The sequence below is a fragment of the Sciurus carolinensis genome, chromosome 5, assembly GCF_902686445.1.
Source record: "Sciurus carolinensis chromosome 5, mSciCar1.2, whole genome shotgun sequence".
Taxonomy (NCBI): domain Eukaryota; kingdom Metazoa; phylum Chordata; class Mammalia; order Rodentia; family Sciuridae; genus Sciurus; species Sciurus carolinensis.
The window spans coordinates 151,504,747-151,517,572 of NC_062217.1; the positions used below are offsets into that span (position 1 = coordinate 151,504,747).

General features: G+C 34.3%; 1 protein-coding gene across 1 annotated transcript in view; it reads right to left on the reverse strand.

Annotated features, from left to right (window-relative positions):
* The window catches only part of Nt5c2 (5'-nucleotidase, cytosolic II), an 83,132-nt gene that overhangs the window by 34,152 nt on the left and 36,154 nt on the right, over nucleotides 1–12,826 (reverse strand). Inside the window, 2 exon segments of the mRNA XM_047552993.1 lie at nucleotides 2,804–2,828; nucleotides 2,830–2,878. Coding sequence (XP_047408949.1) covers nucleotides 2,804–2,828; nucleotides 2,830–2,878 — 74 coding nt within the window.

A 12,826-nucleotide genomic window follows, 5' to 3' on the forward strand; every position in this document is an offset into this window, starting at 1 on the left:
ATAAAATTAACTCTTGGTCCCAGATGGTTTCTCTAGTTAATTCCAACAAACATTTAAGAAAAAAACAACAACAAAAACTAAAACCAGTGCTATCCAAGCTTTCACAAATAGAAGAAAATGATTTCCAACTCAATATATGATGCTAACATTACCCTGAAACTAAAATTATATACATTTTGCAAGAAAACTAGAAACCTCTTTCTGAACATAATGCAAACTACATATACCCGCTTCTGAAACATAATGCAAAAATTGTGAACAAAATCTCAGCAAATCAAATCTACCAATATGTAAAATGAATAAGATAAAGAATATATCCACCAAACAGATTTTATTCCAGGAAGCAAGGTTGGTGCAACATTCAGGAATCGATCAACGTAATTCACTTTTTTTTTTTTTTTTTGGTACCAAGGATTGAACCCAGGGGTGCACATCACCAGCCCATTTTATTTTATTTTATTTTATTTCATTTCATTTCATTTTTTGAGACAGGGTCTTGCTAAGTTGCTAAGGCTGGCTTTGAACTTGCAATCCTCCTGCCTCAGCCTGTAAGCTGCTGGGATTACGGGCATGCACCATTATGCCTGGCTATAATTCACCATTAAAAAAAAAAAAGAAAGAAAGAAAGAAAGAAAAGTCACATAACCATCTCAATAGAAGCAGAAAAACATACAATGAAATTTAGAACCCACCATTCATGTTCACCTACTTTCTGACAAGTGTGCTTGAGTCCGTGTCTAATTCAGAAAACATTTTAACAGAGTTAAAATGCTTCGAAAAACAATTATAAAGTCATTATGAAAACAAATATAAGGCAGAGTATGGAAGGAAAAGAAAAATTCAAATGAAGGACTATCTATTTTTAATAAATTAACTTGTTTAGTAGAAAATTATTTATATCTATATGGCAAGAACCTGTATGTGCTCATTTTATACATATATTCATTTATATTTGTAGCATAAATTGAACAAAACTGAGATGTCCAATTGGAGGTGAAAACTGATTTTCTAATACTATTATATAAATGGTTCCTGAGATAAGTGAATTTATACATTTTAAGATTTTTGTGTACTTAAATACAAAAAACTTTTTTTGAGATGGGTCTTACTTTGTTGCCCAGAATGGTTACAAACTTTTGGGCTCAAGAGATCTTTCTGCTTCAGACTCCTAAGTGCTGGGACTACAGGCACATGCCACTATGTCTAGCTTTAAGACCAAAAAACAAAATAAATTGTGGATTTTAAAAAAAAAGATCAACAAAAAAAAAATTTTTTTTTTTTCCAGTACTGGGGATTGAACCCAGGGGTACTTTATCACTGAGTTCATTCCTTAGCCCTTTTTATTTTTTATTTTGAGATAAGATCTTGCTAAGTTGCTGAGACAGCCTCAAACTTGTGATCCTCCTGAATTGTTGAGATTATAGACATACACCACTGTGACCAGCTAAGACAAAAATTTTTAAAGACAATTTCTGAAATATTCTTTTCTGAATATCATCATTGTACACAGGTGTGAACACACATACACATGTGCTCTACCTGATCTCTCCTTCCACTACTTTTTTTTTTTTTTTGGTACAAGGAATTAACTCAGGATCACTCAACCACTGAGCCACACCCCCAGTCCTTTTTTGTATTTTATTTAGAGAGAGGATCTCACTGAGTTGCTTCTAGGTCTCCCTAAGTTGCTGTGGCTGGCTTTGAAATTTCCATCCTCCTGCCTCAGCCTCCCAAGTTGCTGGGATTAAAGGCATGCCCACCGCACTCGGTTCCCACTACTTCTTTTTTTTTTTTTTCCCTCAGTTGTTAATGGATCTTTATTTTATTTATTTATTTATATGGGGTGCTGAGAATCAAACCCAGTGCTTCACACATGCTAGGGAGGCACTCTACCACTGAGTCACAACCTCAGTCCTCCCACTACTTAACTGACATATTTATCAGATTGCAATACTTTACTTGAGTTCTGAAGACATATAACTATTAACTAATTCACTGACTATTTCAATTATATCTCAGAAACAGAAGGGGAAAAACAGCACAGTGCTGGCATCTCTAAGCGCTATGTGATAATGAATAAAACTAGTAGCTCTAGGGTTTTTTAAAAATAATTAGTTAATTAATTAATTTTATGTGGTGCTGAGGAACAAACCCAGGGCCTCACATGTGTTAGGCAAGCACTCTACCACTGAGCCACAACCCCAGCCCCTAGTTTCTAGTTTTTAAGAAGCCATTTTTCACATGTGCAATCACCTTAATGGAATATGAAAACATTTCCCACTTGTGTTAATAACATGTTAGTGACAGTGGATACAGCTCAGAGGCATAGTGCTTGCCTAGCAGGTGTAAGGCCCTAGGTTTGATCCCCAGCACTGAAAAAAATTCAAATTAAAATTAAAAACACCCAAAAACAAAAATGAGATGTTAAATTTTTAAATGATAATAATTTACCTTTATGTCTCAGAGACACAAAATTTCATCTCTGAAGAACAGATTAATAGAGTAAAAGCTCAAAATGTCCCAATATATTTATTAATGTATAATTTCACCAAATCATTTTTTACCAGGGTCTCTAAAATAATTTAGGACTTATTCCACCTATCTGTTCAAGCTCATGAACTGAAATCTCCAGCATACCAGGATTTCAATATACACAAATCTCAATGAGAACAACTCAACACTAAGAGTTTCTGCTAGCCAAATATATAATTAAATCAACATATGTTGATTGAATTGCCTCCCATGGACCCACTACGTCATACCAGAAACAGAAGTTCTTAAGCAATAAGAAGTTGTGACTCACCAGCAAGGGTGTAATCCATATCAAAAACCAAAACATTTTATTTTTTCCATGGCTAAACTTCGGTTCACAAACACCCTATAGAAAAAGAGAAAAAGAAAAATTAATACAGGGGAAGGAATTCTGAAGTTTAATTAAGTTATTTGGCTATTTTTCTAGATCTTCTTATTTATTATTTTTCCTTGATTTTTTTTTTCTTTTTATTGTATATATTTAAAGTGTGATATGCTTTTTGTGTTTTTTTTGGGATTAAACCTAGGGGCACTTTACCACTGAGCAACATTCCCAGCCCTTTTCTCATTTTTTGTTTAGAGACAGGGTCTCATTAAACTGCCTAAACTGGTCTTGAACTTGTGGGTTATCCTGCCTCAGTGCCCAGAGTAGCTGAGATTATAGGTATGTTTCATTGTGTCTGGCTCACAAAACATTTTGTTATGTTTATTTTGATACTCAGGCACAGTGATTACTAGAGTCAAGCATATAGTTCTCCATCCTCCTTTCTTCCCTCCCTTCTATAGTAAAGTACCAAAAATCTACTCCCTTGGCAGATTATCAATATACCACATTATTAGCTATAATACTCATGTTGTACATTAGATCTCTTAGACACATTCATCCTACAGAAACTGCAACTATGCACTCTTTGATCTACATCTTTCCATCACCAACCACTGTTTTACTATTTCTATGTACTCAGTTTTTTAAGGTTCCACATATAAATGAGCTCATACACTTTTCTTTCTGTGTCTGGCTTATTTCACTTAGCACAGTATCCTCTATATTCATCCATGTTGTTTGAAATAGTAGAATATCCTTTTTGAAAGTTAAATATTATTTGTTTCTTTATGTGCACTTCTATATCCATTTACCATGGACAGATATTTTGGTTATTTCCACATCTTGACTACTGTGAATAATGCTGAAATGAACATGGAAATGCAGATATTTTTGCAACGTGGTGATTTCATTTCCTTTGGGCATATTACCAGGAGAGGGATTGCTGGTTCATGCTGTAGTTTTATATATATATATATATATATTTTCTTTTCAACAGCAGGAACTATAATTTAATCACATCATATTATACTATGTAACATTATATATTTTGCCTATTGATATGTAACACAGTTAAGTTTATTACAAGCATTATCTCTTAAATCTTAAGGTATAAGTGCTCCTTTTCAGTATTACTGCTTATTTAGTACTGTTTATGTTTTTAATTTCTTTTTTTTTTTAAGTTGTTGATGAACCTTTATTTGTATGTGGTGCTGAGAATCAAACCCAGTGCCTCACACATGCCAGGCAAGCGTTCTACAAGTGAGCCACAATCCCAGCCCCTATATTTTTTATTTCTTTAGAAAAGTTTTATAGTGTTTTCCACTGTGGTAGCACCAATTTATATTCCCATCAATAGTGTTCAAGGGTTTCCATTTCTCTACATACTCAGCAATATTTATTTTGTCTTTTTGATAAAAGTCATTCTAAGAGGTGTGAGATAACATTTCATTATGATTTTGATTTGTATTTCCCCAATGATCAGTAATTTTGAGCACCTTTTCATATATCTGTTGGCCATCTGTATGTTTTTTTTTTTATTGTAAACAAATGGGATACATGCTGTTTCTCTGTTTATACATGACATAAAGGCATATCATTTGTGTGATCATAAATTTACATAGGGTAATATTGTTTGATTCATTCTGTTATTTTTTTCCCTTCCCCCCACCCCTCCCACCCCTCTTTCCCTCTAAACAGTCCTTCCTTCCTCCATTCTTACCCCCCTCCCTAACCCTAACCCTAACACTAATCCCTCCCACCCCTCATTATGTGTCATCATCCACTTATTAGTGAATGATATTAGTGATATCATTCGTCCTTTTTTTTTTTTTTTTTTTTTTTTTTGCGGTGCTGGGGATCGAACCCAGGGCTTTGTGTTTGCAAGGCAAGCACTCTACCAACTGAGCTATCTTCCCAGCCCTCATTCGTCCTTCGGTTTTTTGAGATTGGCTTATCTCACTTAGCATGATATTCTCTAATTTCATCCATTTGCCTGCAAATGCCATAATTTTATCATTCTTTATGGCTGAGTAATATTCCATTGTATATGTATGTGTGTGTGTGTGTGTGTGTGTGTGTGTGTGTGTATATATATATATATATCACAGTTTCTTTATCCATTCATCAATTGAAGGACATCTAGGTTGGTTCCACAATCTGGCTTTTGTGGAATTGAGCAGCTATGAACATTGATGTGGCTGTATCTCTATAGTATGCTGATTTTAAGTCCTTTGGGTATAGGCCAAGGAGTGGGATAGCTGGGTCAAATGGTGGTTCCATTCCAAGTTTTCTAAGGAATCTCCACACTGCTTTCCAGAGTGGTTGCACTAATTTGCAGCCCCACCAGCAATGTATGAGTGTATCTTTCTCCCCACATCCTCACCAACACCTGTTGTTGCTTGTATTCTTGATAATCACCATTCTAATTGGGGTGAGATGGAATCTTAGGGTGGTTTTGATTTGCATTTCTCTTATTACTAGAGATGTTGAACATTTTTCCATATGTTTGTTGATTGCTTGTAGATCTTCTTCTGTGAAGAGTCTATTCATTTCCTTAGCCCATTTGTCGATTGGATTATTTGCATTCTTGGTGTAGAGTTTTTTGAGTTCTTTATAGATTCCGGAGATTAGTGCTCTATCTGAAGTATGATTGGCAAAGATTTTTCTCCCACTCTGTAGGCTCTTTCTTCGCATTGCTGACAGTTTCCTTTGCTGAGAGAAAGCTTTTTAGTTTGAATCTATTCCAGTTATTGGTTCTTGCTTTTATTTCTTGTGCTATGGGAGTACTGTTGAGGAAGTCTGGTCCTAAGCCAACATGTTGAAGATCTGGACCTACTTTTTCTTCTATAATCTGCAGGGTCTCTGGTCTGATTCCGAGGTCCTTAATCCATTTTGAGTTTAGTTTCATGCATGGTGAGAGATATGGGTTTAGTTTCATTCTGTTGCATATGGATCATGTGTATGTTTTCTTGGGAGAAATATCTATTCAGATCCTTTGCCCATTTTTAAATTGGGTTATTCTTTCTTTCTTTCTTTTTGCTGTTGAGTTCCCTATATGTTCTACATATTAACCCCTTATCAAATAGATGGCTTACAAATATTTTCTCCCAATTCATATCCTGCCTTTTCATTTTGTCGTTTCCTTTGCTGCAAAGAAGCTTTTCAGTTTGAGGTAGCTCCACTTAAATTCACTTTTGTTTTTGTTGCCTACACTTTAAAAAAAAAAAAAAAAATCATTGCCAAAACCAACAACAAGGAGCTTCCCCCAGTTTTCTTCTAGATCTTCTCATTTAAATACCAGTATTAAGATTTATAAAAAAAATCATTTGAGTCCCGTTTATATAAGTGAAATCAGCTATTACCCCAAAATATATGGTTGCATCCTGGCACTTAGAATGCCACATTCTCAAAATTTCAAGAACAAGACTCTCTTTTTTCAATGTCAGACCCCTAAAATGAGTTTATTTTTGAGAGTTTATAATTCATAATTCATAACATCTTTGTAATTTATTTGATTGTCAAAGATTTAAGGTCTACAGAGGCTGGGGTTGTGGCTCAGTGGCATAACACTTGCCTAGAGTGTGTGAAGCACTGGATTCGATTCTCAGCATCACATATAAATAAAAATAAAGGTCCAACAACTAAAAAAATTTAAGAAAAAAAGATTTAAGGTCTATTCAAAACACAAATATTCATTCAACAGATAGTTACTGCCTACCTTCTATATTTGCTAAGACTGCAATATGGAATTGAACAAGAATATTTGCGGGTTGGGGAGATAGCTCAGTCGGTAGAGTGCTTGCCTCTCAAGCACAAGGCCCTGAGTTCGATCCCCAGCACCGCAAAAAAAAAAAAAAGAATATTTGCACTCATCAAACTTCTAACTAACTTTAATTTGAGGAACTCAGACTAACAATACTTAAAAGCAAATAATTATAGCAGTTCAATAAATGCTGTAAAATAACAAGAAAAAGAGAGAATCAGCTATTTAGAGAGGGTGGAGAGGAGTTTGAGTTATATCTATAGAAGTTTTCTAGTAGGACAAAAGAAAACAGAATGCAAGGAGAATAACCAAGCAAGGAAAGGTTTCCAATGAACTTCAAATTATTCAAATTATTGTGGCTGGAGTTTTCTTTAATTAAAGGAGTTTTCTTTGATTTTTCTCTTTTGTTTGTTTTTGTGGAAGGACATTTTGTGGGGGAATAGAGATAGTGGAGAGAACAATAAAAATTATGAAGTTTAAAAGGGTTAGCAGGCATCAAAATCTTAAAGGCTTTATATGTCATATTAGGGAAAATGGACTTACTCTTAGAGGAAAGAACAAATTATCAGATTTTGAAGAAATGAAATAAATTCAAATTCAGAACGCAGGGCAAGGGATGCACCTAAGTGGTACAGTGTTTGCCTATCATGTGCAAGGTCCTGGGTTTGATCCCCAGCACCAAAAAAACAAAAAACAAAAAACTCAAAGCCCACAAGACTGTGAAGACATAGGGAAAGCTGGACATATCCTAATATAGGGGATATCGCCATGATTGTCTTTTGGGGCAAGTTTTAATTGTCTTTGAAAATAAGGATACCCTTGTCCATTTGATCCCCAAGTTTGTAGTCAAAATTAAAACTGAATGGTTTATCCTCTCTAACTACCACACTTTTTTTTTTTGCCTTCATTTTATAAGTACCTGTGAGAAATGAGAAAGACACAAATCAGTGGATCTCAAACTTTTAGTGTGTCAAAATCACTATCATTTACGTAAACTGTAAAAATAAGGATACCTGGATTGTACTCCCCATCGACAATTTAGATTAACAGTCTCCAAAGAGTAGTAACTGCACCAGGAGACGCAAAAGACCCCACTGAGATACAGTAAGAAAACATTAGATCTTCTACTGACATTTACTTTATAACTTAAAAATGTCTCATTTGTTTTATATTACATGAAAATAAGTACAGTAGTATAGATAACATAAATACACACATACAGGAATGAATGTTCTATTTTTTAACTGAGAGAATAGTCAAAAGAGTTTAGAAACCACTGATCTAATAACTTTTTGAAACAAAAAAACTCTTCACCAGCTGGGCACAGTGGCAGCATCTGTAGTCCAATCCAGGAGTTTGTGGTCAGCCTAGGCAACATAATAAGATCCTGTCTCAAAAAAGAAAAAAAAAAAAAAAAAGCCAGAAGTGGTGGCACACACCTATAATGCTAGCTAGCTCTTCAGGAGACTGCAGCAAGAGAATCACAAGTTCTAGGACAGTCGGGGTAACTTAGGGAAACCCTATCTCAAAAAAAATTATTTTGAAAAAGAGATGGGGATGTAGCTCAGTGGTATAGTACCTGCCTAGCATGTGTAACACCCTGGGTTCAATTTCTACTACCACCAAAAAAATAAAATAAATAAATAAATAAACAAAACCTCTTTACTAACTATATATTTACTATTTTAAATTTTTAAAACTTTTCTTTCATCTCAAAATGTATGTGCCAACTTTAAATAAAGAAAATTTTAAATATTTGCTTAATATAGTTTGAGGACTTAAAACCACCATCTGAACTCATAACAATCATCTCTTTTTCTCTGAAAAATATAAAGTTATTAGCAATCTCATAGGCGTAACTTCTGTGCACTATAGATTAGCTTACAAAAACTGTTAGTTCCTGAGAGAGATGTTACACAAAATATTTATACTTTCTCTAAGAAAATCTGGTCTTCTGGAAAATCGATATTTATTTTATCTTGGGTTAGTTATGGGTGGGAGGGGGAGAAAAAGAGTAGTTGATAGAAGAAAAACAAAAGGAACTAGAGGATAAATGATACCTCCTATTTAAAAAAACACTTCCCAACTAAAAAATATCACCATGATCCCTATACTACTTTATTAAACTTCACATAGCTTTTACTGATAAAAATATCAACTTTATTATCAACTTTTCCCAGTTACACAAATCCTTTGAAAACATAACAGGAGTAAAAGGCACAAACTAGTGGTTCCAACTCTAGAAACTACATGCTACTACTAAGCTTAGGCTTTTCAAAGGACTCACACACAATTCAGTCAAGGAGGCCAACTGGATCAAATCCTTAATCAGAGTCCCAACAGCTGACATGCCTAAAATATTCTATGGGAATACAAACAGGAATGAATTTGGAAAGATTTTTCTTCTCATAATAAAATCCAAGAGAAAGAGATGTAGAAACACATAATAAAATAAATAACTTTAATTTTGATATAACAAAGATGCTAGCTCATTTCAGGCACAGCTAACATCATAAGAAAAAATTAAATTCTGCTAATGTGAATCAGTGCTAAAGGCACAAAGAAACTACTAACAGTACCAGCAAAGTAGCTTACCAGTTTCTTTACTGGTCAGAAAAGAGATTAAACCTATACTGCCATGAAAATCTATCAAATATAAAATACATATTTCTAGAATATAAAAACACATGTAATATATATATATATATAAACATATGTATTTAGAGATATAAAAATCACAACATTTATTAACCATATAAACTCTGGGGATGACATATCTTGAGAAAATGAAAGTGTGTTTTTACCAAAATAACATCATTCCTCTTTGATTTAACTAATCCTGTTAACTATTCAATTATACATTTATTGAATGTCTCCAACAAAGCAGGTACCATTTTATGACATATACCATAGAAGCTGTCCTTTAGGAGGTAGCCGGAGCTAGGGAAGACTTTATAAGTGCTTCAAATTAGTAAATAAGATGTTTGTCTATGAAGATCTTCCACCAAATATCCTTTATCTTTTCATTTTCATTAAAAACAAGTACCCTAACTCACAGAAGCAGTTTCTGAACTTAAAAAAGCAACAATCACTCCTCTCTCCCCCACAACCAATTTGTTTCTATTATTATGCTTATGAAACAAAAAGAAAACTTCATATATATTCTTACCTCTCCTTTTCTTTCTCTAACTTAAGCTATTAAACATGGAGGGAGGACTAATATGGAATGAAATCTAATTCACTGTAGGAATACCTAAAGTGCATAAGCAAAACTATAATAACAAAATGGAACAGCTGCATTATAGTGAACTTCAGTAAGTCGAATACAGTTATTGCCTATACATGGTTAAGGTTTATAAAGATAACATACTACCAACTGCCGAAAGAACGAACTGATTTCAGCATAGGGACAGCCTTAAACCTGAAATAGTATGTCCCCAGAATATAGTCTTCAAAGAAACTAATCTCTCGACCTTAAAATAATAACTACTCTTCACTGAGATTAAAACAAAATGTTAAATGCTCTACCAATGAAAAGGTATATTATCAACTAAAAAACTAGGCTTACTGCCCTACTACACACTTCAAAACAAAAAGATTTATCTGCTTAGGGAATCCAAAAATTTCTATTTAAACCAGGACCTTGACTATGTACTTTTGCTAATGCATTTACTGAATCACTTTTCTAAATTATTAATCAGTGGAACATGCTCCACTCTTATGTTCAGGAGTCTACACATATCTGTGAAATTAACTTTCCAAATTTACCTTTAAAAATGTACAAGGGCTGGAGTTGTGGCCCAGTGGAAGAGCACTTGCCTGGCATGTGTGAGGCCCTGGGTTTGATACTTAACACCACATAAAAGTAAATAAAATAAAAATTCCATTGACAACTAAAAAAATTAAAACAAAAAAAATTGTTTTAAAGAAAGTACAAAACTGTCACTCTAAAAAGCATGACTAAACTAAGCATCCAACATAAAACACAATAACTAGCCAGAAATTCCTACATGCTAAGCCATCTGCAAGCTGTATAAGTATTAACAAGAAAAACATCTCTAAGAGACAGGAATATTATAAAAGTGAACACAGACTTTAATACAAAGGAAAGTATAACAGCATTTATTATAATATCCCAGTGCAATAAGCATAAAAAATTTGAAGATGTAAATACAGATACTAACCAACATAAATAAAACCATTAACACAATGTGCTTTAAAAAGAAGGGCTCTAATAGTCTCACGCTAAACATGAACATGCAATTTACTATATATGAAATTTTGTAAACAGCAATTCTTAATGGTTTTGAGATTTAACTCACAATTCAAAGTAGAATTACCTCATCTGTCACTGGTTGCCGTTTTGCAAACTGTGAAACTATCTGAGTCAACTAGTTCTTGAAGTCACATAACAAAATTCTTCTTAAAATCCCTAGTATAATTTTTTTGTGTGTGATTTTAACCTAACTTCAAAAAGACTGTTTAGTCTGAACAAGGCCCCTTAATGGCATGTATCTTCTGAGACAGTGTTGGAGAAAACACCTCTGTGTCTAATTTAACTTGTCACTGGATATCACTGTTGCTCCACACAAATCCATTTGGAATAGAATTTCTTTGGCAATGGTGAACTTTATCTGTAACTCCTCCTCTTGCTTAGGAGTCACAATTTCCTGGCCAAGTGCCCAACAACAGTTAACTGCAAGAACAAATAAGACTAAGTGTTCAAGTGTAAAATCTTCTTGGCCGTCTGTTTTTGTATGGGTTTGTGGCATTATACAGTCAAACTCTGCTACAATCAAGAAAGGAAAAGTTTTTTAAGAAGTTATAAAAGTGCATTTTGAGTTGACAAACTGAAATTATGAACCAACAAATATATATGTGTATTTTTACCTAACAGAAGAACATTACAATATGGATTTTTGCTGAAAACCTAATTTAGTACTTTTCCCCTCAAACTATAGTTTGAGGAGAAAAAAATACAGAATAGTTCCTATTTTGGGTATTGGCACCCATTTTCCCACTCAATCTTAAAATCACATCCAATTTATCTCATGTGCCTTCATTTAAATTTCCAAATATCTCTGGAATTCAGGTCTTCCACTCGACTTATACTGATAACTTGTAAAGCTCATAATTAATTCTTCAGAAATCATGTCCCAATTGCTCTGCCTTCACATGAATACTAAGTTAATTGCTTTGAAGTAGTGCTATTCAGAATGTGGTCTGCACACCACTGCTGGTCTATGAACATTAGTCATTAATCCATGACATGACATATACAGAAATTTCAAATATTTAGAAATTTTTATAACTCCGTGGTATAGTACTTGCCTAGCATGTACAAGGCCCTGGGTTCAATCCCGGCACCAAAATCAAAACTCAAAATCAAAACAAAAAAGCCCAAAAGAATCACTGTGAAGACATAGGGAAAGTTGAACATATCCTAGTATATGATAAAAGAAAAATCATTGAATGTGAAGCCAAGCATTGAGACCAGATCCCCTATTTCCTAGGTAACCTCACCTGACCCTTGACTTCTTAATAATCAGATGAAGTGGTTTTCTTTCATTACCAAGAATTTGTCAAACAATTGGGGCAGCTACACCCTCTAGCCTGTCATTTTGTAATAACTGTATGCAGGTAAACTAATGAGTGACAAGAAGAGCCCAATGAACCAGATGTAGTAGCAGCACACACCTATTATCCCAGCTACTCAAAAAGCTGAGGCATAGCCAGGCTTGGTGGCACACGCCTATAATCCCAGGGTCTCGGGAGGCTGAGACAGAGGAATGGCAAGTTCGAAGTCAGCTTAAGCAACTTAGTAAGGCCCTAAGCATCCTAGCAAGATCCTTTTTCCAAAAAACCACAACAACAACAACTAAAGGCAAAGGGCTGGGATGTGGTTCAGTGGTAAAGTTCTTCTGGGTTCAATCCCTGGTACCCAATAAATAAATAAATAAATAAATAAATAAATAAATAAATAAAAGCTGATGTAGGAGGATCTCAAATTCCCAATCAGCCTGGCAACTAAACTAGACTCATTTTCTAAAAGAAAAGAGGTTGGAGATGGAGCTCAGTGGCAGAATGCTTGCCTTGCATGGGTGAGGAAATAATGATCTTTGTTCTTGAGATTTGTTTGCAAAACAGAAAAGTATCTCATGACTAGGTGATAAGTTTCGGAAGCGTGGTATCTGGTCCATCTGCTA